This window comes from Rousettus aegyptiacus, unplaced genomic scaffold, assembly GCF_014176215.1.
Source record: "Rousettus aegyptiacus isolate mRouAeg1 unplaced genomic scaffold, mRouAeg1.p scaffold_m13_p_4, whole genome shotgun sequence".
NCBI classification, from domain to species: Eukaryota; Metazoa; Chordata; class Mammalia; order Chiroptera; family Pteropodidae; genus Rousettus; species Rousettus aegyptiacus.
Window position 1 is genome coordinate 20066309 of NW_023416307.1, and position 27587 is coordinate 20093895.

At 36.9% G+C, this 27587-nt stretch overlaps 1 protein-coding gene across 6 annotated transcripts in view; it reads left to right on the forward strand.

Annotated features, from left to right (window-relative positions):
* MME (membrane metalloendopeptidase) overlaps positions 1–27587 on the forward strand; it is an 84360-nt gene that overhangs the window by 24063 nt on the left and 32710 nt on the right. For all 6 annotated transcript variants that reach the window (XM_036218991.1, XM_036218992.1, XM_036218993.1 and 3 more), the window contains exons 4-16: positions 6892–7053; positions 8006–8086; positions 8174–8269; positions 8391–8509; positions 10196–10261; positions 17120–17254; positions 19205–19306; positions 20921–21057; positions 21167–21260; positions 22421–22549; positions 23321–23419; positions 25677–25757; positions 27037–27140. In XM_036218991.1, the coding sequence (XP_036074884.1) occupies positions 6892–7053; positions 8006–8086; positions 8174–8269; positions 8391–8509; positions 10196–10261; positions 17120–17254; positions 19205–19306; positions 20921–21057; positions 21167–21260; positions 22421–22549; positions 23321–23419; positions 25677–25757; positions 27037–27140 (1405 nt within the window). The remainder of the gene's footprint in view (positions 1–6891; positions 7054–8005; positions 8087–8173; positions 8270–8390; positions 8510–10195; positions 10262–17119; positions 17255–19204; positions 19307–20920; positions 21058–21166; positions 21261–22420; positions 22550–23320; positions 23420–25676; positions 25758–27036; positions 27141–27587) is intronic.

A 27587-nucleotide genomic window follows, 5' to 3' on the forward strand; every position in this document is an offset into this window, starting at 1 on the left:
ATGTGAGGCACGTCTTGGGCGGTGGCATGATGAAGTGGATATTGTCTGTGCTGTGTGGCAGGTGCTAAAGAACTATACAGAGCAGGGCAGGATGGGTAGGGTTATGGTGCAACTGGCATCAGATGAAGGGAAACCACCTTACGTGCTTGCTTAGCATAGGGCAGCAGCCTGTCTCAGGAGCTAGCACGCTGTGGGCCACAGGGTGAGGGTCACACAGACAGCCTCTGAGGACATTTATGGGAAGTGATCTCTGTTTTGTCCAAGATCTAGCTTGTGGGTCCAGCAGTGATCATGTCATAGAACAACAGTCTCCTCTCCACAGTGCAGCACCAAAAATCCCATTTTCAGTTAGCAAACTACTGATTTGGCTGAAAAACAGTGCAAATAGATAGGAAAGGGGGGGTATCTTATGGCACGGGTGCCATTGGTATTTAAAGGCAAACCCAAGATTGTCTTCTCTTGAGGTAGACATGTAGCAGGGTTCCAGTGTGTGGCTGAAATTCCACTGTGTCTAATCATGTTCTGGAAACCGGTGGAGTGGTTATGTTTAAGTCTACTGCCTGCAAGGCCCAGGAGCCTCCTGAGACAGAGAGAGCTCATCTTAAAAGAACAGTAAGTCAAGCTCAACACAAATGTTCCTTGAACAAAGCCTTGGCCATCAGAGAAGAGAAGTGATTCTGAAGGTAATGAAGTGTTTGCTGTTGTAATCTCCCCCAGACTGGGCCTGTTGGTCTTTGTGGCTCTTGGGAGAGAGAGGCATGGAGGTAAAATTTCAAAGATCTCTTCACCTCGAGATACGAGAAGCCCTCCTGGGACCCCTCTAAGACAATGAAAGATGGAAAAGAAGCATTTTCCATGCATCGAACAGCTCCAGCACCAGCAGGGTCATGCATGGAGTCTGCAGCAAGAGGTCGTAGAGGCCAAAGTTAGTATAGTAGAGTGGAGGCCTGGGAGAAGTGGCTTGCTTACACAGGGACACATGTGGCTCCCTGTAGTAAATACTGTGCCAAGGACTCATAGAGACTGAAGTGCACTTAGAAATACGGGTTGTCATGATGAGAGCCCATTCACACTTACGTTCCGGAAAGGCAAGAAGAAATATGCCTCATTCATATAGGACCATCTTTACTTTCTGAGGTTGGATTCACTTGTCCTCATTTTCCATGTTTCTCTGTTATCTGATCTGACAGTTCTCCCCTGAGTGCACATTAGAACCACTTAGGAAGCCTTAAAAAAAAAAAAAAAAAACAGCCTGGACCACCTCAAAGATTCTGATTTAACTGATTAGGGGTAGATCCCGGGCATCTGTATAATTAAAAGGCTTCTAAGATGGTTCACATGGTTAGCCTGGGTTGAAAAGCACTGCTCTAAAAACATCACTGAGATTTTTCCCTCTCAATAATCCAGTGTCTTCTATCCAAAGGTAGATTAGGCAGAACCCTGCTTCCACGTACACCTCAATAAGACACACTACTGGATGTGCCTTTGAGGACAGATAGCTTCCATGCCACTTTCCTGTCTGCTTGCCCCACTGTGAAGAATTCGTGTTTTTTCCCTTTCCTTCTTTCTGGCCACTATAGACCTTCCAAAGTCTTGATGTTTTCTCTTGCCTTTGACCCAGCACTAATTGCTAGTGATAAGGTTGACATTGGGAAAGGAGGGAAGCTATGGCTCTGAGAAAGGCAGGGAGAAGAGGAAGTAAAGAAGAGTCAGGGCCAGAGGAAAATAAGAGGTGATTGGGAAAGAATAAGAAAGAAGAAATACGCTTCTCATATGTTCCCATCTGCTGTATCCAAAGTATGGAGGAAAGAGGATGAGTTCGGAGCTGCAGTTACCTAAATGAAAGTCCTGGTGTGCCATTGTTTACTAGCTGCTTAATCTTAGGGACATTTCTTAATCTTGTACAGTTGCTCTCTCTTATCCAGGGGGGATATGTTCTAAGACTTCCAGTGGGTACCTGAAATCGAGAATAAGTATTGAATCCTGTAGACACCATGCTATTTCCTATATAGACATACCATTTGACTTACAGGAAGAACTTTACTGCTTTTCTTTGATGTATATGAATTGCCAGTATCACTATTTTTGTGCTTTGAGGCCATTATTCAGTAAAATAAGGGTGACTTGAATACAAGCACTGTGGTACTGCAACTGTCAATCTGATAATCGAAACAGCTACCAAGTGCCTACCAGACAGGTAGCAAATACAGCCTGGATGCACTGGACAAAGGGAGGATTCACATCTGGATGAGATGCAGCAGGATAGTGTGGGATTTCTTCATACTACTCGGAACAGTGTACAATTTAAAACTTGTGAATTATTTATTTCTGAAATTTTCCATTTAATATTTGGACCGCAGTTGACTGCAGGTAACTGAAACCACAGAAAGCAAAACCGTGGGTAAGGCGTGACTGCTATAAACTAAAATGTGCTGATGCTCAGGGATTCAAAACAGGTCTGCCTGATTTAAGCACCCCAAACATTTTCCCAGCTTATACGGCACCTCCTAATCCATATCCACACGATAGGCCCTTGGTAATGAATACAGTAATTAATGACTTCCCAGATAGTAGTTGAACTTGTTTTTAATTCCTGTAGTCAAATAAGTTGAGAGAATGTTACAAGAAGATTAGTTTGGAAAATAATGGTATGTCATTTATTATCGGTTTAGAACATTCAGAATTGTCATTCATAAGAAATAAGCTCATTATTAATAGAAGATTACTTTTCTTGTCTTTATTTCCTTAAATTAAAAATAAACTTTTTTCTGATTGCAAAAACAATGCACGTTCATCTCATACAAATCAGAAAATAAACATAAGCAAATAATACAAAATTAAACACACTTATAATCCCTCCACTCAGATATAACTGCCATAAATGCCCCTTAGACTTTCTGTCCTTTTATACAGATTTTTAAAAATCATATTGTATTTTTTCTTTCACTTTACAAATATCTGGTCAACAGCATTCCATGTCAATGCCATGCCTTTTACTACATCAGTTTTTATATCTACTTGTTAAGATAAATAATTTTGTTTCTAAACCACATTTGTTTACTCAGAAGCCACAGGCCCACAGATGAGGAAATAACTGAAGAGCCCAGGTGTGGCAATGTAGAAAGGTTGAGTAATTCCAAACAAAGTACAAAATATAAAAACAATTATAACCAGTTTGACAGTTATGCGTCTGTTTCCTACGGCCCTTCTACTCACAAGTCCACTGCTGACTTCAAAGAAAAGTCAGCACAGAGGAGGTCCGGAGGATAGGGTGCAAAACCAGAATCAAACCCACGATAAGAGATTAAAGGAAGGTTGATCAAAGACCCAGCATAAAAGTGTTAGCCCATGACTTGCTTTGGCCCATGGCCCTAAAACATTCATGAGGACAGAGAGCTCTCTTTGAAGTGTCTGGAAGTGCCCATGCTCAGATGAGTTCTCTGGTCATAGGGAAATTTAAAAAGTGGCACAGGAAGGAATTTGCAAAGTTGCCTCTTCCTATCTCTTGTCTGCATATCCCTCACAAGTTGTTTAAATGCTGCATCTTTGATTTGTTGCCCAGATGGAATTGCTTTAACTGTGTTGGGTATCTAGTGAGGAATTCAGCCTAAGAGAAGGAGCATCTTTTTGTCCTTGTGGGAGATGTGGAAAGTACAGATGCAATGTGTGACAGTAGATTTGCACTCACGAACATAGCTCTGCAAGCGCCACTCCTCCTTTTGGTTCAGTGTGCATGAAAGGTCACGTGATGTTTCCAAATAGGCAATAAGACTTGTTCCTGATTTTTGTTTATTCTATTTTTTCATCACTGCTCTCCCAACTAGGAGTTTATTATTCTGGGGTGTTGGGACATGAACTATCCATTTCTCCAGAGAGAAGAAGAAAATAAAAGTGCTCCCCAAATGGTAGGAGCCTTTATAATATTCAGCTTAAAATTTTTAAACTATTTTGAAAAGTAAGAGTTACATAAAATGGTTAAAAATGTATGCTAAGAATGTCTTTAGTGAGCTTTTCTTTCAGGCTCCAATTTTCTGGTTTTTCACTGTACATGATCATCTTCTATGTATTTAGATCTTTATTTTCACTTTCCCTGTCATCATATCTTTATTTCCTTCAAAGTTCAAGGGAATTTCTTTTTCATTCCACCTTTTGTAGATAAATTTCCTAATTTTTACCTAGGATAACAAGTTAAAGGTTCTTCTGACAAGTCAGGATTGAGCACAATTTAGGGTCTGTGAGAGAGCTGGAATATACATTCCCTTTACCAGAACCACGGTCCAGTGGAGGAGATAAAGATTTTTCCAACAATAACAACAACAACAACAACAACAACAAAGTGTATATGATGCCAGCTGATAGGAGCTTTGTAAGGACAATCCTTCATGAATAAGGAAGATTGGAACTGAGCCTTAAAAATTGCCTGAAATTTTTAAATGTGGAAAAAAAATATTTTAGTAGCAGTTAAGGTAACACGGTCAAAGTTGCAGACGCAGAAAATTATAAGGTGTTTCACAGCAGAAACTTAAAACATTCATTTAGTTGGGGCAGATGGCTCATGTGAGAAAGGAGTGAGAGAGAAGCTTCACTAGATGCATTAGGGTTAGAATATTCTGTGGACCCTGGGCTTCGGTATGAATGCAAAAGGTGATATTGAAAACCTTGAGGTGGAAAATGGCATGCCATAATGTTATGACACCATTAATCTGACTGGCATATAGGGCGGGTAGGGTGGGGAGAGGCCTAGGGTCATATCTAGGGCGAAAGGGCGAGAATAGAGCCTGAGAGGAGGAGGGAGGGCCTGAAAGAGAACGGAGGTGGTGGAAATCGAAAGGATGAGATGGACCCTGGAGGTCGTGAAATGAGGACTGGTCTGACCTGCAGGAGCAAGGGAGGAGAGCGTGTAGGAGCAAAGAGTTAGAGGACTCATGGGTGATTCAGGAACGTTGTTGCACATAAACATATTCTCACACCTTTTACTGAGGTGATAGGTGATGGGAATATGAAGAGGTCAAGTCCATCAAAAGAATGGTTAGGAAAGTAGAGTAGGTATCCATTAGAGGAAACCCAAAGTGGCCTCAACTAAGCATTAAAGATTGAGAGAGGCAATGAGCTTTCAGTTCAGGGAAAGAAATAGTCCCTGAAGTTTGGAGTAATGGAAGCTTCAGGGAGGAAATGGGACATAAGCTGAACTTTGAAAAGTGGGTAGAATTTGGAGAGAGTGAGAGGGGTTAAAAGGCTGAGTGGGGCCGGGGGAGTGGTGGCGGAGCAGAAGCAAAGGCATAGGGTAAAACACAGGAGTACTTGTAGCACAAGCCCATCTAGTTGGAGTAGAGAGTTTGTATGAAAATGTAGAGAGAAAAAAGGCAGGTGGAGACCTCTGATTGGTCTAGTAAAGATTTAGAAACCAAGTTAAAGAGTTGTAATTTAACCTTGACCATGTCAAGTCCCCAACATATTTGAACAAGGGAATGGCCAGTGTGAAAGAGTGTTTTGGAAAGTTTAATCTGCAAAAGATGTGCAGAATATATAAAAGTAGAGAGATTGTACTAGCAAGACGAGTAGTTGGGTGACTTCTAATCAAAAGACAATGAATGAAGAAGTAAACTAGGTTGACACTGATGGTAGGAAGAGTACAGAAGAGAAACAAAGGAGTTACTGATAAGCCCAATGGCAAGGGAGAAAAAAAGTTTTAGCTAAGGTTTCAAACCCGGAGGCCATGATAACAATTGTGCTCTATATCAAAGTATAAAAGTCCAGAGAGAACAAGTTTGGAGGCAACCCAGAGAGTTTAGTATTAAAGAGATGGAGCCTGAGATGGCAGCCAAACAAATGGGTCCAGAGGTGGTTTGAAGTGGAGGCTCGAGGCTCAGCTGGAAAAGAGATCTGCCATTCCAAGTTGAAAAATTCCACACGGCTCAGCAGTTTTCTGAAGTTTTTAATTAAATAATTTATTTATTCAGAAAGTGAAGTATTTTCAAAAGCTCATTTGAGAACTTACACTCTCTTGACACAGACGAATTCTCAATTGCTCTTTTGTTTTCCTTGCAAAGCAGTTCGAGTTGTATGAGAAAGTGGGGAGAGCAGTGGGAGTTTCCTCACTGTTCCAGCTGTAGGAATTGTGGACATTGGCCTCCCGTACGAAATATGCTCCCTTTCAGTGGCAATAACTCATATTTGATACATCGTCTTATCAGTCGCGGCACCTAGCACAGTCGGTGTTTCGTGTATTGTAAGTGCTACGTGTTGGTTGATTTGCATTTTCTTCCGAAGTCCTTAAAGATAAAAGAGTGGACATGAAAAAGCTTACAGACAATTTTTTAATGACAGACTCTACATAAACAAATGCAAATTCCATGTCAAATTTGAATTGCAAAAATGTTGTAAACAAGGTCTAAGATGTAATAACTAGCTTCAGATCTTTACTGAAATGGTAAAATCTGTTAACAATCCCTCATTTCTTGGATATTCAGAGATGTTCAAAAGTCACAACCCTTTGAAGAGCAGAGTCAGCAGCTAAAGTTATCAAAGTGAAGAGTGAATGACCTGTGTTAACCTCAGGCCCAGGATGGCCAAGGCAGACCTATATTCTTTTTTTCAACTGATATGTGAACTAGCAAGGACCTCAGTTATTTGGGGGAAGGGGAAAGAGATAGGAGGGAAGGACCTAGATTTCTCAAGAATAAAATCAACCAACTATAGTAAAATAGGACTATATATATATAATATATATCATTCCATCTCAAATTGACAATAACTTAAGTCAGAAAAAGGAGCATCAGGCCAGTTGACATGCTCATGAGGGGAAGAAACAACATGCCTCCTTTTTTCCCTTTCCAAACGACTTAAGAAACACATTCTTTGTTTTATCTCATCCTCTCTCTGGTCTTTCAGCTGCTCGACTCATCCAGAATATGGATACCACTGTTGAGCCTTGTTCAGACTTTTTCAAGTACGCCTGTGGAGGTTGGCTGAAACGCAATGTCATTCCTGAGACCAGCTCCCGTTACAGTAATTTTGACATTTTAAGAGATGAACTGGAAGTCATTTTGAAAGGTTAGTAGATTTTGTATCAATGATTTTTCTCTTACTATATCCATTTTTTAGGCTACAAATCTTAGCCATTACAGGGAATAGTGCACAAGCCTGAAGTCAATAATCCGTCTAAGTTTTGTGGACCACCACCCAGTCAATTGGAGGGTGGTGGACACGGAAATGGATATGTTGGTATTTCTTAGCATTCCTGCTTTCATTTCTAATTACACAAACAATTAAACCCTATCATCCCTAGGGATAGCATCTTTATTCCATTATACAGAAGAAGAAATTAAGGATGCCACTAGACACCACCTACACGGCCTTCCCATCCCAGGCATGTGTCGAAATCCCTATCAGACATTACTAAGACTTGCCTTCCTAGAATAGGTATATTTTTTTCTAATCCAGCTAAGACACTTTCCCTGGGAAGTAGAGAAAGTCTTGTCTAACACTCTGCTATCTGCCATCCTCTCTCCTCTTCTAAAAGTTATTTTGTAGAAAAACAAGTTTTGCTATTTTCCAGCAACCAAGCAAGTAGAACAATTTATTCAATTCATACGGAGCATGAACAGTACAATCACACAAAGATAATTATTTTTCAGCCATCAAGAGGACTATCATATTAAATTCCAAATTCCTGCGTATTATTATTTGTTTTCTTTTTAATCTCGATTTCAAAGAAAAGTAACTTATCTATGGCAGAGCGGCACACATCACCATTCACACATAAAAAAGATAATCTAGTCAAAAACACTTTCATGTAACTTGGCTAATGAAACTAACCCCCAGTTCTGTACTAGGAATTATGATCAGGTAAGGGATTTGGTTTTTCCTGTAGGGTTTTGGCTTGGGGAGGGAGTGAACATACGTACAAAGAAACAAGTTTCTTACTGAACCTGTGCTGAAAATGTTAATTACAGCTGCAAATGAGCAATTATATTGATGTATTTTATTAAATGCCCTCTTTCAGAAGTCCTTCAGGAACCCAAAACTGAAGATATAGTAGCAGTGCAGAAAGCAAAAACATTGTACAGATCTTGTATAAATGAATGTAAGTGTTCTTAATTTTATTTTATTAAGAGTGTGCCAAAAATATGCATAGACTTCTTAATAAATTTATTTTCATTGTTTTCAAAAGCTGTTATTGAGAGCAGAGGTGGAACGCCACTGCTCAAACTTCTACAAGATATATATGAGTGGCCAGTAGTAACGGAAAACTGGGAGCAAACGTATGGTAAGGCAGTTTACCTTTTTTCTTAAAAAAAATAATTTCAAATAAAATCTGTTATTACATTATACTATCATATTAATGCACTAAAACTTCTAAAGGTAAACTTCACCTTTCATTGCTTTAGGTGCCTCTTGGACAGCTGAGAAATCTATTGCACAGCTGAATTCTAAATATGGGAAAAAAGTCATTATTAATTTTTTCGTTGGCACTGACGATAAGAGCTCTGTGAACCATATAATTCATGTAAGTGCTTGTGGCTGTCAGCCAAAGTTATTTTTAAATTGTAATAAAACTGCACACATTATTATTGATATTTACAAATAATGCATATTCTCATTTGAAGTGAATGAACAAGGTAATAATAAATTAATGTTCTATTCCTGATATCTGGATTTTCAATTTTGAAAGTTATTTTCTTAATGATGTGTTGTAGACATTCATCTCTCCTTCCTGCTTCATTTTAGATAACTCTCCCTTTATAAAATAAGTGATAAGAAATGAAAGACTTCAGGCCCCTCCTACTTAGAAAAAGCACCAAATTTCTTTGTATGTTCATGAAAGGAACATGGTCTGGTTTACATAAGTAGTACAGGTCTGGAAACCAGAAATTCCTAATCGTGGCCAAAAAGAACATAAAAAAGGCATTTCAAACACAATTTGCTTCTCCCTAAAGAATGTCTGTACTTTTTTCTCAGTTAAGGTAAATAAAATGCCATTCTTTTAAAATGGCTTTGTTAGGTTATTTTCAAAAATGTAAGCGATTCATTTAGGTTTACCAAAAGTGTCACTTAGAACAAGATCAATACTAAACGAGTATGTTTGGAATGAACCAAAAAATTCATAATGCTTTTCCATGGTCTCCTGTAAAAGAAACTAAACCTAAAGTTGCAGGTCATAGAATCATATTTATATCACTATTGAATAAGTCCTCATTGCCATTTTTATTAAAATCACAAGGCCTTGAATCTAGCTCTCTTCTTCACTGGACCGCTTTCTCTCCCTTCCTAAGTCCTCTCCTTGAGCTTCCGAATGCCAGCGTCCTGATCATCATGATCATGACAGTTTTTTTTTTTTTTTTTTAAGGAGGGTCAGGAGGTTGGAGAAGGAGCAGTACCCTTCTGGTAGAGATATCTTCTGGCTCTTTCCATGCCATTCCTCTGGGCGACGTTTCTTTCGTATCATCCTGGCTCTTTGTGCCAGGATTCTCACTTTAACCCACAAATTCTCTGGTTCGCCGATCTACCCATCTTCTTCCCGTGCAGTGCACGGGAAGCAATAGTACAGAGCTGCGGGTGTGTCCGGGGAGCTCTCACTGGCTTTGAGGTGGACTAGACACAGGATAGCAGACCTGAGTTTCCTTTTTTGCACACTCAGCTGGCAACTGGGTCTGATGAAGTCCTGAGCAGAGCAGCTTTGGAGAGAAGTGAGGAGACGTCTTCTTCATCTCCCATAGGGTAGCGGTTCTCCAGAAAAAAAATTCTCTCGTGAGATTCCACTAGCTAAAAAGTTGTAGCATTACCATAGAGGTTTTCCATCTTTTATTTTTTCACATCCCAATTAAGAGTAGAGTTAGAAGAGAATGTCCCCCAGGGGAGCATATTAGAATCTCAGGAAGCTGGAATCTCCGATAAATGTGTAATTTAGAAACTCCCCAGTCCTAGATTCTTACATGTTTTTGTTCACTTGCACCTTCTGTGCTGCATTAAAAATCCTCCCCAGTACATTTTCTTTTCAAGTTTTCTTTGGATTTCCTCAAATATATACAGCACAGTCTTTCAGATTATCTGACTACCCATCAGTCTAATGCTTAGAAATAGTGTGGAAACCATTTCCTGACTGTGTATTCACTCAGAAAGAAGCATGCTTGTGTTTTGTCCACCTGTTCTGTGTCAGCTAAATGGTTTATTTTCTTGTGTATATTTTTTATAGATTGACCAAGCTCGACTTGGCCTCCCTTCCAGAGACTACTATGAATGCACTGGAATATATAAAGAGGTAAAAGTAAAGTAAAATAAAAATAAAACTACAGACTCATTTGGTGTAAACTTATAAATAGTGAAAAAGACTAAGACCAAGGATAAACTTAAACTCTGTATGTTCTTCACTCTGGACACATACTTAAAATCAAAAATGATGGTGAGCTCCCTTTGATAGAATGAATATTCTCAGCAGAATGAATGAAGGTATTTTAAAAAACAGGGAAACCTGAAATTCCTTATTTATGTCTTGATTTTTAGTACTTGTCATATGATCCATTTTGAAAAGTCCATTTGAAATGCTTTAATTCTGCTATAAATTGGATCATTTGAAAAATGAACAGGTTAATCATGGTTGAGGGTGGTACCGATGAGGACCAAGGAATGGTCTAGTATGAGACACATCATACTCTGTAGCATGCTTCCGGGGCCTTCTGCTTCGACTTTCAGAGGACTCCCTAGGTAGGGGCATCTGGTTCAAGGCGAACCTTCGCTGTGCTGATCCAAATGTTGATCAGCTAGCCAAGGGTCTCCCAGCCTTACCTCCTTGAAGCTGAGGTTTGTGTGCTCCTGCTTATCTGTTGTGAAGGAACAACAGAAGGCAGCTCAGCAATGGGATGTGTTATCAGATATTTGGAGAAGGTGTTGGATCTGTAAATGTTTTCTTCATAATTATTTTGGAGCACAGAAGTAAGCTAAGTTTACCTTTGATGAGCTAATGGATCACAGTATAGTGATGTGGCTGAAATTACTGCCTCGTTAAAATTATTAACTAAATATTTTTATGCTAAGCATTTATTTTGCATAATTAAGTTCAAAAACATGGAATAAATTTACTATAAAGTATCTTTTTGAGTGGCTACATAGTATTGAAATGAAGAAAAAGATGTATTATAGAAGGCCACAATCAAAGAAATGTGAGATACTTGAGTTTATTATACTCTAGTTACTGTGTGGGTTGCAACTATTGGCTTTACAAGCTCTCCAGCTGCTTCCTATTGCAGAGTTGAGGATGATTGAGGAATTTTGGCTCATTCTACTACATTTTCATCATCTTCAACTGGGATGTTTTTCATATTTAAGATTGTGTCCTATAAAGCGTACCACATTTTTCCAATTCTAAAAATATACATTTTTTTTCTGTTTTTTTAATGTTTTTGATGTGAAAATACCGTACATTTGATATGGTAAAGTTTCTTTTTTGTTGCCGTTTTTCCAAAAAGCTGTTGTTAAGATGATTGCATTGTTGTGCATTTCATATTCAGTGCTATCTCATAATGCAGAACAGGTCACAAATTGGCAGTCATAGGCTTGAGTCTGATACAGAGGCCCCTTTAACCTGCAGGCTTTTGTTTCTATTGTAATTTGGATTAGTTTCCAATATTCTAAAAAGTTTGAAGATTTCACTTGAGAATCCAGATTTCTTGATAAACTAGTAGAACTGGAAACCCTAGGCCTGCATGGCCATGTGGAGCTTTGTGGTGTTTGCCCCCTTTAGGAAAGGTATTTGTTCTCTAGATTTCGCAGTCATCATCCATATGATTCATTGATTCATGTTGACTTTCTGGTGCCCAAGGTGTTTAAGTTTGTGAATTAGTTGGGTCCTGGCTACGCTCCAGTAACAGAGAGACCTGAAAATACTGTAGATCAAATGAGAGAGAAGTTTACTTCCATTTCCTGTTATAGTCCAAGAGTAGGCAGGCAGTCTGGGCGAGGTGGCAAGCTCTGCTCTATGGGAATGGCTAGGACCAAAGCTTTCTTCGACCTAGTTGTTCTGACATCCACCTCCTCTGGTGTTTTATATTAGACTAACCGGTCAAAGTTTGTTCACCAGTGCTTTGTTCTCATCTCAGGCCACGGGTGGGGTGGGGAGAGGGAGAGGGAAATTGGTCGACAAATGATACATTTTTTTATATAAGTGATGGAGAAGTTGTATACGTTCTATTGGTTAGAACATTGCTATGTGGCCACAAATAAATATGAAGGAAACTAGGAAATGTAGTCTTAAGCTGGGTGGCCAAAAAATGTGCCTCATTAAAGTTGGGTCGATGAGGAGGGAGGTTCTATTACTGAAAAGAAGAAAGGGAGTTTGGGTATCAGCGACATTTAGCAATCCCTGCCACAGTGTGCACTCCATGGACTGGTAAATACTGTATTTGTAGTCAAGTAACAGAATGGTGATCAGATCTAGAGTCAGTAATATATTATGTTTATAGAGTTTATGGGTGAGAAATCTGAGGTTAAGAGGTTTGCCTTAGAACACTAGCAAAATAGTAGTAGAACCACAGGTAGAACTTTTATAGCCACACCTTCATGTATACATACTTTAGGAAAGTCCATCGTAATTTATTTTACTCGTGTATACAACAACAAAATACTTACTTGAACAGAGAATTTCAGGGCTAAAAGAAACATGAGAAAACCGCTGGTCTAGCAGGTGAGAGCCTGAGGGGGTCAGGCAGGAGTTGGAAAGTAGAAGCTAGAATATAATGCCATGGGGCATGGCAAGGGAGAAGGATGCCAGAGTCGTGAAGAAATTTAGAGCTCTTTGAAAAACTGGGGGTTCCTAAAAAATGAAGGCACTTTAGGGATAAGGATAGAGGACTTAGAACATGGTCAGGATGGTCAGAAGCTGGAAAGAAAAGACCCAGGAGTTATGTGTCTGAGTAAGAGAAAACACAGACCAGGAAACTCCTCTGAGCTATGCCTGCCCCGGTGAGAGCACAGCTGAGGTTCACAGTCCTGCCAATGAGCAGGTACGAGCTGGAACCAAGCAAAACCTAGAGAGGACTTTGCCCACTTACCCAAAACACAAGCCCAGACACACATATTCATTGAGTTGCTACTATGTGACAGATACTTTCCTATGCATTAGGGTTACCAAGGAAACAAGGCAGAAAGGGTCCTTTTTCACATGGAACACATACTATAATAGTAGGAGATAGACAATAAAGAAACAAGTAGATTATTTCAGGAAATAATATAAATGGAGAGAGTACCGTTATAAAGGAATTAAAACAGGGTGCTATGATATAAAGTGAATGATTGGGGTGGGTGGATAATTTAGATGTAATTATATTTGCTTTTTTAAAAGATCACTCTGACTGACTGCTGCTTGGTTGACTCGTTAAAACAAGTCTTGCAAGGGAAACTGCTGTCCTTATTTTGTCCTTTTTGGGCACCAGGTGACTAATGGTCAGGAGGGTTTACAAGGTCCAGGTATCTGTATTTAATAAAACATAAAGGAGCTCTTTAACTTGGGACTTAGTAACTATGATAAGGGAATTTTTTTGAGATTGGCTGAACCAAGTTTATAAAAAGAACCACGTGCAGCTTCCTAAACATGCAAGAAACCTTAGAAATTACACAATAAATGCTCATATGAATCTGCAGGTTCTCCTCCGTATAACCTGGTGAATGCTCCAAACAGTCTCCATGCTGGTCCACAGTGGATCCTCTTGTGTCCAGTATTTCCCCTGCTCAGGTCTCTCTCTGTGCTGGCAGCTGCCTGCTCCCTGACACACTGCTTAAAGTGGGGAAAAAATTCCAAGTATTTTTGACAGGAAACATTTCTTCCTTGCTTAATGTCTTCTGTATGTTCCTCCAAAAAACTTTCTGTGTAACACTATTGAATATCCTCCAGCATCACTAGCTAGGAAGAGTATAGTTCCATGACTTCTCAGTCACTTCATGCTTCATATTATGTCAGTTTTCTTCCCCAAAAAAGGGGAAGGCAGAAAATTGTTAAGAACTGGGTGTCCCAGAACAGAATCTTTGGAAATGAAACTCCTGATCGACAGGTTGTTGGCACATTAAGGTTCACAAATATTAGCCATTCTGACTGCCGAGCTATCAGTTCTTCCCTAGGTCTTGCTGTCACTCGTTAAAGATACTAAAGTTTGAAGGATGATAGTCAAATGAAATAGTTCTCTTCCTCTTTGGCAACTCCAACAAATATCAGCTATTGTTCAAGTGGGAGGAGCCCAACTTCTGGACAGAACTAATATATAGGTACCATTGCTTGGTCCTGCAAAATGAAGATACTTCTAATGAGAATAATAGTTCATGATGGTGGGTAGTGGTACATATCTTCTCATTGATATTGTGTACTTTAAAAACTCACAAAACTACTGTTATAGATTTTACTCGACCATTTAAATCCAATTATCATCTTCGAACCTGCTGTTATAATAACTGAGATTTACAGTGTTTTATTTTTAAAGGGAGAGCTACATCGATATTTTGGTGGATTGTTTTCTCACATAAATGATTCACTGTATCAAGGATTCGACTAGTCTGCTTTGATTCAAAAAAGATAGGTAACTCTGGCCCTTGTCCTAATAACTAATGTTCTCTTAGTGACAAAATAGAAAAATTAAATTTCAACTTTAAAAACATTCCGGCCAAACTATTTAAATGTTAAAATATGTGTTTACCTTTTCCCCCAAATCATGACAGTTACCGTAAGGTGGCATTTTACATAGGTAGAAGTATCTCAAGGAAGAAAATTAAAACCTCAAGGTAGAATCACATCTTGAAGAAAGTATTGAACTGCAGCAGTAAGCCTGGGTTCTGACAGCTACGACATAAATGCGGAAGCTGGAAAAGGTTATCAGGATGCTCAGACATATGTTTTAACCTGTCGCATTAGCATAGTTGCCAGGTAATGGAGCTCATTAAAGGAAGTAGTGTGTTCCATGTGGCTGTATTAAACATTTAAGCATCCCAGAAGCTTGTGCTTCCAGTTTTCTGGGAAGCTTGACCAGCTTAGCAAACCAAAAGTGTCCTCCATTCTTGTCTCATGCCAAGTTCCATAGACTTTAGATTTATCTATAAGGATGAAGATACTGGAGTGGAACCAGTTTACTGAATCACAAAGTGCGAGAGAGCATTCTTGTTACTGTTCTCTCACCTGACTAACAAAAAAGCATCCCACCGTGTAAAAAAAAAATCTTATTAAGTTAATATTGGAAAATTCAAATTACCATTTCCTTCATAGTCAGTAGTAATTCCCTGCTGAATGCAGATGAATTTATATGATTTGAAATACAGTTAATTCAAAACATTACATGCTTCTATTTTATAACAGTTGGTCTCATAAGGTATGAACTCAGACAGATTTGTTTACTTCAAAGTGAAACAAGATTTCTGATTACCTTTAAAAGGAAAAGAATGGAGTTGACAAGAATATATCTAAAAACATTCCATTATCCTGTTACCTTAGTGATTAGATTTTTAATACAGACTCCCAGCTAAAAAATAGTTTGTTCTGTTGAGTAGCAGATTCATAGATAGAGATGCTAACCAGACAGCCCCAGCATTGCTGGGTATCCATGAAAGAGAGAGCCTTCTCCCCAGGCAACTGTTTACTTAGCATTTAGTAAAGGTCATAGAATGCCAATACCTAAACCTTACTTAAAGCTGTCCTCTTGACTTTCAAATTGATAATCACACTGTAGATTTTCTTAGATTCTTGCTAGATAAAATACTTCCATCTTCTTATTAGTTTTATGTTTGATCCTCTTAATGAGTCACCGTAAATTCAGATATCTTTGCACTTGTAGTGAATGTAAACAGTAACTGATCAGTAGGGATATCACACTCTTGAAATTGTGAAAGTGTTAAGCACTGTATGGCCTTCCTTTGTATTTAGTTTTTCACTATTACTATTTTTATTGCATTGTGTTTTCACTACTTATAGTTAGATTTCTTTCTGTCACCACATATTTGACCCCTTTTATCCCATCTACCCCCTGGTAACCACTAGTCTATTGTTCATGTCCATGAGTCTTTATTTGCGTTCGTTTGTATTTATCCTGTGAACAAGTCTTAGAAGCACAGAAGTGTCCATCTATCCCAAACTTGTGTGACATGACTTTCCTAATTATGATTGTTCATTGTTAAGCTGGTGTTGGGAGCTTAAGTTTTGAGTGAATTTTGGTGAGATGGTATCATAATTTATTTTAACCATTGATAGATAATAATGGCTAAATGGCAATGGGTTGAGATTTATGTAATTGGCATTCAATTTCCTGGAGTTGATGCCACTCTAAACTTGAATAAGGCATTTGTATATTCTGTAAAAGGTTCATAATGTAACTAGTTTATAGCATACCTTCAGAAAGTTAAAATGTATGTGAAGATAAAAATGAAAACAATTTGAATTTGCATTCTTAGAAAAAGCTGATATCCAAATATGGTATCTTACAGAGAAATTTTATATTCATGGGACCCAACTATGGAATTAACTGACACCCACCTGTTTGTGTTGGAGGAACTCATGAGAACACAGACTCATTAAAAAGAAACAAAAACAAAAAAACTGCATGGCCAGAGGAGACAGATATAAAGATATTCTGATAAATTTCTATGAGTTTGTGGCTACTTCTTTAAGGATAGGTGAAAAAACATATGTATGAGCAGGAAAACCTAAGAAAAAGAAATTTGGTAAAGGAATATATTAGTATTTAAGAAAAAAATATTAGGTTATTGCTGATCACGTGTTTTGCAACTTCATTCTTATTAAGGTAACTTAAAATAACTTGATTAAAAACTGAAAATTACAAAATCTCCATAACCAGTTATGAATTACTTAGCACTAAAAACTGAAAATTGCAAAATCTCTATAACCACAGTTATAAATTACTCAGTACTTTTAAAGCTGTACTTTATTGTTTTGTTCTTGTTCAAAGACATGTTGACCTTTTTTAAGAATCTGTACAGGTCATTTCTTTTAGGATTTAGAAAGGGTTTTTATTTTACTGTTTTATCTGTTACCAAAAATTAATATTGAATTGAAAATAAATTTTTAACTTAAAGCACTATGAAGAGTATTTAGAAGGTTCACCAGTAATTTATTGTTATTTATTTCTTACAGGCTTGTACAGCATATGTGAATTTTATGATTTCTGTGGCCAAATTGATTCGTCAGGAAAGAGGATTGCCTGTAGATGAAAACCAGATTTCTTTGGAAATGAATAAAGTTATGGAATTGGAAAAAGAAATTGCCAATGTAAAACACATTACCTATGATACACTGAATAATGTTAACCACTTTTTTTTTTCTTTCTTCTCTCTATCATATTTTAAAGGGTAAAAGGAACAACTCCTTAACCAAGGGATAAAAATGCATAGCTCAGTAATGGATCATTGACTTTACGAGGACCTTTGAAACTATGGAATTTTATAGTAAACTGGGTTTTTGACATTCAGGAGACATACTAAGTCTGACAAATATTAAACTAGATATACTTAATTACCTATTATAAGTGGATTACATCAAAATTCCATTTACAGTCAACTGTCGTTGAGATGTCCTTGAAACTCAGAGCACATTTGATTGCTAACTGTTCAGTAAAGCTGTTTTAGTCTTGATACTTCCAGTTTTACTTTTTTAAAAGTTTATAGTGATCACAAAGATTGTCTCTATCCCTTTGCTTAGAAGTATCATCCCCTGAATGGCCACAGGACTACACAATGTCAATGAGCTCAGACTGTCAGGCTGCTCAGCTCAGGAGAGATCCTACAGGAAGAGTTTATCAGCAAAGCCCAAGGAGTGTATTCATGAATTTCCAATGGTTGCAGATGAGCCCTTGGATTCTGAGTTGTCACTTTCTTGTCTTACTTACTGAGTCTGCAGTCTCAAGCCAGTGTACTCTGTTGAAGCAGCATCCAGATTATTCATTGAAGCTCTGGTCAGTTTTAGTCTAGCAGCCACAGAGATCTCTCTGACATTGCAGACAACAACCTACCCTCCTAAATCCCCATCCGCTCGCCACTCTCATCAGAACCTTTGAAAACCTTAAGATCTTAGAGGGCAGTTTTAGCTTTCCTGACGCTACATGAAACCAAAAATCTCCAATCACAGCAAGACTTTGGTTGGAGCTGCAGCCGGATGAATGGCAGTTTGATGGGTTACATGTGGTTCTGTGTTGAAAATAGTTATTAGAGGAGAACATTTTATTGCTCAGGTTTTTGCCACTAGCACCTTCCCAGACTATGTTCTCCTTTGATCACCCTCAGCTATGTGGGTAGTTGTATCTCACCTTAGAATTATTTGTGTCTATATTTTCTCCTTTCTCTTACACTCTGAGACTGCAGTGTACCTTAGTCATCTGTGAATCACCTATGTATCTCTAACAGTGTCCAGTTTATATTGCATGCAGGAGATGTTCAATAAGTAATTTTCTAAATAAATGAATAAATAAGTGACCTAATGGGGAAATTGGAGCTGTTGTCACTGAGAAATAATTCCCATTTTAAACTTCTACCTCTGTCTCTTCTCACTTAAAATTGCTTTTGCTCATTTCAACCACTAGTTGGGGAGTTGCTTCTGCAGTTGTCCTTTTTGATTCAGTGAAAAAAATAAAACCAGGTGCTATTGAGTATAGAGCACTAAACTGGTTAGGCAGTCACAATATTAGAAGGTGCTAACACTGTCCTCAGATAACACACAATTTACCTTTGCTATGTACTAAAAATTTTCTCTGTCTTGCTTTAAATTCTTGTAAAACCCATTGTGGGCTTATTTTTTCCCTGTCTAGATTTTAACTGAGACGCCAAATAGTAGTGGTGGGGGTGGGAGACAAAATATTTGAATGATAAATTGGAAATGACTATATTCAAAGAAGTTATTATGACACAGCTGAGCTGGCCATTAGCCATAGAAAGAAGCAGCCTGCAAATATCACTAATGTGGTTTAGCAGTTCTCAAATATAAAAAGATTTTTTAAAAATTTTGTACTCTGCACCACAGCCAAATCTTGATAATTATTACTGAACATACTTAAAGTCTCTTTAATATCTCTTTTCTTTTTGATATGACAAAATAAATTACAAAATAAGCAGAATAGAACTTAAATAAAATTATATTGTACCTATCTCATATTTTTTCCTCAAATATAGTTATATTTTTCTAAAGAATTCTTAGTTCTAAAATTATGATCAAAAATTAAATCCACAGGCTACAGATAAACCTGAAGATCGAAATGATCCAATGCTTCTTTATAAGAAAATGACATTAGCTGAGGTCCAAAGAAACTTTTCACTAGAGATCAATGGGAAGGTAAGCAGCAAGCTTTATTTATTCTCTTATTGAGCCATTTCTAAAAATTACAACATTGAAATGCAGTTTGTTAAAATATAATGATTTATTCACTGAAATAAATTGAACATCAAATGAACTTAGATGACACCAACCATTTGACTTCATGACAAGACCTGGAAAAAAATATTTGAAATTATTATATTTATATTTAGTTGGAAGGAACCTCAAAGGTAAAAGTTTTCTCAAGGCAGCTATTCAATGTTTGGAGGAACCAACATAGAAAAGGATTTTTGGAAAACATTAAAACTGAAAAATTTTTTGGAAGACTATTTTATAGCCATCAGACTTGGACAATCAAATAATAAAAGCACTAGAATGCTTTTATTCTTTAAAATTCTTTAACATTCTAAAGAATAATTTATTCATAGAACTTGCTGTGTTCTCATCAAGGCTTTCTATGGAAGTGTTCAGAGCAGTGATGGAGAAATAAAACACAAGAAATAAGAAAAACCTGTCTCATCAATTTCATTTATAAACAGCCATTGACATCTTTTTTGCTTAGCTGTAATTCATTAGCTAATATCTAATTATCTCTTTGGGGGGCTGTTCACGTATACTATACTCGTGTAATAGTTGATGCATACAATTGGGAAGTAAAGCAACATGCATGGGAAAATCTACAAACTACCACATTCAGTGATGGATTCTCTTTGGCACTAATAAGCAAGAACTTTTAAAAAGCATAACCTATTGAGTTAAGAATTTCTCATAGAATTTTTAATATAATAAGCGCTTAATAAATATGTTTGCAAGAATGGTCCAGACCACCAAAGAAAATCAAGAAACTTACATATCACTTCATACTTAGTAAGCGATGTAGATATATAATCATAGAGCCTAAAATATTGGTGATCTTAAACATCATCAAACACTGAAGTGTGGCATTTCAGCAAGATTTTCAAGAATGTCCACTGATGGTTGAATAGTCACAATTCCCATTTAAAATATAATAGACAAGATTCCTAGCTCTGACTGTAAACACTTTATGGCTATGGACCCACTACTTATAGTTTGAAATGTGTTTTGTTTGGCTTCATTGGACCACCTGTGGTGTATCGATAACATATCTGTACCTCTACTTTAACTATAGTATGTTTTCATTTACAGCAGAATATCTACTGAGATGTATTACTGTATTCGAATTATTTGTTCATTAATATTGACTTTTAAAAGATAAACACTTTATACCCACTTAAATTTTTGCATAAACCAAGGAAGTTTTATTTTTAAAGCTAAACGTTTCTTTTTTTTTATATTGGTTAGACCAAGAAAATAACATTGAGCCTAATTTCTAGCTATATATTCTCTATGCTTATAGGCTTTGCTTTTGTTCTGAAGTGGTTGGTTTAATTCTACTATCAAAATAATCATACTGCAAAACTAATTTTTATTTACAACTAGTTGAAACAATTGAGAGAAAATCTCAAACAAGTATCAAGCTGATGATTGTAATAATTATATTGTGATGCAACTGACACCCTAACCCCATCTGACCCCATAACCATAATTAAGTGTTGGAATCGGGAAGAGAAATGTATAATTATTGAATATTTTGTGCCTGCTCTTTTCCAGCCATTCAGCTGGTCAAATTTCACAAATGAAATTATGTCAACTGTGAATATTAATATTACAAATGAGGAAGATGTGGTTGTTTATGCTCCAGAATATTTAACCAAAATTAAGCTCATTCTTACAAAATATTCTGCCAGGTAGGTATGTCAGAGTGCCCATGTCCTCAGAGTTTACATTTAATATCAGTCTTTAGAAGCTTTGCAGCCTCATCTTTTCTGTTGCTGGGTGGTGGGTTTTTTTATACAGAGATCTTCAAAATTTAATGTCCTGGCGGTTCATAATGGATCTTGTAAGCAGCCTCAGCAGAACCTACAAGGAGTCCAGAAATGCTTTCCGCAAGGTGAAGAAACAATCTCTCTTTTCTTAAGACTTAAAGCATAAAGAGATACATGGTTATGAAGGTGCCATGTACACTGCTTAAATGTGGTGAACTTTGCCAAAAGACAAAATGCCAAATGTTGGTTATTTTCCAAATGTTGGTTATTTTGCCCATGTTATAGGCTATGGTACCTAGAAAAAGCCAGTTTTCATGGGCTTTGCCATCCTATGATTACGGCAGCATCATGATTGAAATACCCTGGAAGCATATGCATTTGGTTGTGTGAGCAGCTCATAAAAGATACTGGCTTGGTTTTTTTTGCTGTTAAAAATAATTGAAGGGCTATCTCAATTAACTTGACTTTTCAGGTGCTCATAGCACACTAGACATATACATAGATGGACTACACTGATGTGGACAGCCACTGAGAACACACCTACCTGGAGACAACCTTAATGCCTTTTATTAGGCTGTACCTATATTTAAACAATCATCATCTAATTCTGTTGTGAGAGGAGAGGGCAGGGAGTATTGAGAAAGGATAAATTCTGGCAGATATATTTGGTGTCATGGAAAGGAAATAACTAAGATTGATTTATATTTTTTTTACCCTTTAAAAGAAAATGTAGACACATTTTTAAAATTGAAGAATGTAAAAATGGTGTTTTGCTAATTTCCCTTACCTAAGTCAGTCCCCTTGTTGGTACTTAAATTTATATACATATAGTTCTTCTAGGCACTGGAATTTCAGCTAAAACATTAAAAAAAAAAACAAAACAGGAATATGTTTTCTCGTATGCCCGATTTCTCCCCTGTTACGTTGATCGAACATTTTTTCACATTTATGTTAATGCAGTGGTAACAGTGTTATTTTTTGTTTGTTTTGGGGTTCTGTTGTTGTTGTTTTCTAAAGCTGTCTAAAAGGATCTTAACTTGTAACAGCCAGAGAAGTTCTCCTGGGACAGGTAGTGAAAATATACCTTGTTTTCAGATCATATGTAAAGAAACAGTTTGATCGGATTACATTTTATCATAGGCAAGGACAACGTGCCTTGTGAGGAGAAGCAGTGAATATTGCAAAAACTTAGGAGACGTAAAGAATAGAGTCCTGTGAAATTTGTGCTCTTACCATGCTGCAGCTTTCTCCTGATCTCACGCCGTTTCCTTTTTCTCTCCCACAGGCCCTTTATGGCACAACATCAGAAACCGCAACTTGGAGACGTTGTGCAAACTATGTCAATGGGAACATGGAAAATGCTGTGGGAAGGCTTTATGTAGAAGCAGCATTTGCTGGAGAGAGTAAACATGTGGTAATGTTTTCAGCACAGTACACTATCAGTTATTCGTATTGGTGGACAATTCCAATAGTCTATAATTTGGTTGAAATTTTATTAATTGTCAGAGAATCTTTGAATGACAGTTTGCCATTATTTCCCAGTAAACTTCCTCTTCCCTCCCCCGAGGATCTGCTTATGTTTCTGATCCTAATATTGTTTAGTTTAAAACCAACCATCCGTTTTCCAATAGCAGTAGATTCAGAGTACCGAGTCACGTGTTCTGTTGACATAGTCATTTATAAATTCTCCTATTCGCAAAATTGACCAAGGATTAGTGTTTTCTTAAAAACCTAGAAAGTAAACCCGGGTTTATTTCTGTGAGAAATGTATTCCATTTTTCATTGTTACTGAAATGAAAACAATGGAATGTAAAGAAATGGCGAAATAATCTATTAAAATGCCACTTAATGTTTAAACAAATTACAAAAGGTAATGACGCTAATATTTTATGTTAGTTTTTCTTTTGTGATAATGGAAACTATTACAATCTAAGCATGATTTTTAAAAGTATATATTAAGACCCGTTTAACCATTAGTGTCGATAGTAGCAATATTGGTTTAAAAATATAATTACCCACATATATTCATGTGTTAAGGTCACAGTTTGGGTATAAATTTACGTTTATTAACATTATTAACATATTGAGTCACATAAAGATAGCTTACAGCTCTATTTTTTAAATGTGTTTTCCAAAAATAAATAATAATAATTAATGGCCGAAACTTGTCTTCTATTGCTTTGAGGTTGAGGATTTGATCGCACAGATCCGGGAAGTCTTTATTCAGACCTTAGATGACCTCACGTGGATGGATGCTGAAACAAAAAAGAGAGCTGAAGAAAAGGTAAAAAGCAAGACAGGGCTGCCTATCAAAGAAAAATGTCAAAGGAAATAGTAACTTTTAAGAAAGTTTAGAAAAAATATAATCAAGAATTACATAAAATAAAAACAAGCTCTTTTAAGATATTATGTTTCTAGGAGCATTTTTCAATTTTTTTTATATAGTTTTCATTTTCTATTATCTCTTTACGATCAGCTCCTACTTGCCATGTTCAGTTCAAAACTCTGAAAAAGCTTCAACTTTCCTTTTTTTATGGAAGATTTCAGAAAACGAGAGGAGAATCTGATGTGAACAGGAAAGAATGGAAAGATACTATCAGCAGTTCATGTTTTTCTTCCTTTTATGAAAGATACCTGAAAAGGCTCTACCAATGATAAAAATTTGCCCTCAATTTTTAATGCAAATTTCTAGCTAAATCTTTTTAAACATGCCCAGTTAGCTTTTTATATATCACCTAGAGAGAAAAAATACTACATTTCTATTCAAGCAAATATTAGGGGGTGCGTTATTTGAGTATTATATTATAAGGTGCTATAATTAGAGGGATATTGAAGGAGCCTTCTTGTAATTATTCCTATCTGCACCCATTGTACACCTTCTATTGAGACTTTTAATATCTCACATAAGAATAAAGGTGAGATTTCTAAGGAAATGCTATGTTTAAGTTTACTGTGCTCATTTGTCTTGATAACTATATAAAACTTGAAGGAACAACATGTCCAGTGAAAACCGTACGTGCTTTATGAGCAATATTCACATGCAACCTAATTATTCCTCTGTAGTTAGGGTTGCAGAAAGAACAGAGTATTCTTTGAACTGATAAAGAAGGAGTTCAAAGCCTATTATCATGAGAGAATCAAGCTGTAGTTTGGATCTGTTTCAGGATTAAACCACATGGAGGAACTATCTTTTAGAAACTCTCACAGAGCCCTAGGTGGGTTAGGTCTAGAATTTAGGCCCCCCAGTATAGCTACCTTTTCATCACTCTGCTTAAGTCCTCAGAAATTCTGGCTAGATTTGCTCCTTTTATGTCTATCTATCCAAGACATGGATCTGTTTGATGTAGCTAATCGGAGTGTTCTAGATCATCATTTCCCAAGGTGGTGTCGCGGAACACTGGACCTGCCAAGTTGTTCCACACAAGAGAGTCCCATGACGAAAAGAAGTTAGGAAACACTTCCTGTAGGAAGGCTTCCCTGACCCCACACTAATCTAGGTTACATGCTCCTGGGACGTGATTTTATGGCACTATACATCACACTTGAGAGTTTAGAAAATAAAGTGCCATTGAAAGGGGGGGCTGATTTGTAATGAACCAATGGTGTGGAAACCTATAAGAAAATGGACTCAAACTAACTGACTTCATGAAGCCTATAAGAAAATGGACGCAAACTAACTGACTTCATGATACATATCCTATCCGATCCACTGGGAAATCCTGGGCTTATGAAACATGTTTATAACAAAACCACATCCATTTGATGACAAACCAAATAACTCAGAGACTCAGGCTTAATTCTCCATGAAAATTTAAATTTAAAGAGCAGTGTGATATGGTAGAATCAAAAGTCGAATACCTTTGAGAAAAATGAGAAAGCAAAAAAATAGAAATAGCAAGTAGTAAACAAGTGGTAATCATGAAATAAAAATAAGGAAGCTTAAAAATAGACATAAAAATTAGAAATGGCATTAAGCAGGTCATACATATGAGCTGATATAACAAGGAAAACTCTTGTTTTCCACTTGTTTAATTAATGTCATTTATTTAACTTTGAGAAGATAGGTACACAGTTTTGGAGATCGAAGAGAACATAAAACTTTCAAGAGCCAATATTCAGGAAAAATAGTAGCACTAAACCTGTAAGCCCATGTCTGTTCTTTCAGCCAAATTAGTAAAGTGGAAGATGATTGTAACCTACTAGAATGGAAGCTTTAAATATTAAACCTCCTGTAATAGAAGAAAAAGTTCATGAAAGTACAATATATGTGAAACAATGACTTGTCAGCTCTTGTTTTGACTTTCTTGAGAAAGCTGTAGCCTGTGAAATAGGGCATTAGAAGCTGAATTTCAGACCAATTTTTTTTGTTTATTCTGAATCTCAAAAAGAAGCTACTGCAAAGATCTCTGTTTCAATGTTGTCAGCTTCTCTTTGTAAATAGTATGGATCAAGTTATTCAGTTGATATTCATGGGCAGATTATAATGTTTGCATTTGAAAGTTACATAATCATTCTCACATTCAATATTATAATTTTCATAGGCCTTAGCAATTAAAGAAAGAATCGGCTATCCTGATGACATTGTTTCAGATGATAAAAAACTGAATGATGAATACCATGAGGTAAGTCTCTATAAAGACTCTGGGCTAATGACACTTGGGGCTGGTGCAACATCATTTCTAGCTATGAGATACTAGAAATTATGTGAAGTAAACAAAAACCATAGGGCTTATTATATAAAGCCTTTAACGCTAAAGACAGATCTATGTTTGTTTTAGTTTTAGCCTTTTGTTTCATTTTCCTGGTTTTGATTTGTTTTTTGTTGTTTTGGTTTCCACGTATTCCATTTAAAGAACAGTAAGAAAAACGTTGTGTCCTGTAGAGCGTACCAAGGGTGGACATCAAAGTGCTGCCCAGCACTGTGCCGGCCTCATCTTCTGCAGGCCCGAAAAGTAAAATCTTCGTTTCCTTCCACCTTCTAATTATTCCTCCACTGGATAATCCAGGTCGCGCATTCTTTATTGAAAAAAAAAAAAAAACAAACAAAAAATCTGTCGTTTGAGAATCAGAGACTATTTTATTCTCCTCTGGTAATGTAACAATGAAAAGAGAAGAGACTTGGTTAAAGTCACTGCAATACTGATATTGGACTCAGCTGATGGCCCTGTTGGTGACCTTGTGATCACTACAACTACTTGAGACCCCGGCGATGACATGGTGGCCCTTGCATAGAGCGAGGATGACAGTAATTCCCCATCCACTGATTAGTAGTCTAACGTGGGGCTTTGCAAGCCACAGTGTCCTCTTCTCCTTTTCCATCTGTAGGCTTAACTATTTCTTTAAATGGCTGGCCGCGGCATGTTGTACTGCGGGCCCTTGTGGCAGAAGCCTAGTCACTAAGACCATAGATTCAAAGCTGAACTGTGTGGGTTCAAATCCCAGCTCTACCACCCAGTATCTTGGGCAAGTGCACTTGTCTGTGCCTCAGTTTTCTCAATTTTTAAATGGTGATAACAGTCCATCTTTATGATTATCGAAAGAGCGCAATCTACATTTAAAGTTTCTAGAACAGTGCTTGGTACATAGTAGGTACATATGAAAAACAAAGTAGGTTCTATTATCATACCTGGTACGTGAGGATTAATATCAATATAGTAAGCCTTGCCCGACACTTGGTTTCATTTGATTAATTACAAAAGAATAGACTTTTTAATGATTCAGCTCGGCCAGCAGTGACCTGTAATATAGAACTAGGCTGACTGGAACTAAATCGTTCTTTGATAAGTGTTAATATTCTATTAACTTTATTAATTGATAGAATTTAAGAAAATATTCCCTATGTTTTTTAGAAAAAGTTTTATTGGTTTTAATATTTTTTTCAAAACCTTTTATATCATATAGTTGAACTACAAAGAAGATGAATATTTTGAGAACATAATTCAAAATTTGAAGTTTGGCCAAAATAAACAACTAAAGAAGCTTCGAGAAAAAGTGGACAAGGATGAGTATGTATATTCCCGTTTCTAATATGTTCATTCAGAAGAGGGATTTTTTCCCCTCTTCCTTGTTGGATTAAGAGAAAGAGCCTGACTTAGAACTTAGTTTTAAAAAATATAATTGTCCTCCTTCTATAAAGTACTTTTAATAACATCTAAGAATATTATACTAAGGATGGGTCAGAGATTTAACCAAATGTAATAATTTTTTTATTAATGTATGTCCTCACACAACCTCATCTCTTTGATTTCTTCTCATTTTATTATGTGTCCCCTCTGTTTTCCTCAAGAACACCTTAATCTAAATAACCCATAGCTTCTTCAAGCCTTCTCTGAGGCCTTACTTGCTATACTTTGAATTTTCTTCTGCTTACAACTCCACCTGTTTTCTATCAGTCGGTCATTCTACACCTCCTGCCCTTCCTAGATGTTCCACGTAACACTTCTCTTACCCTA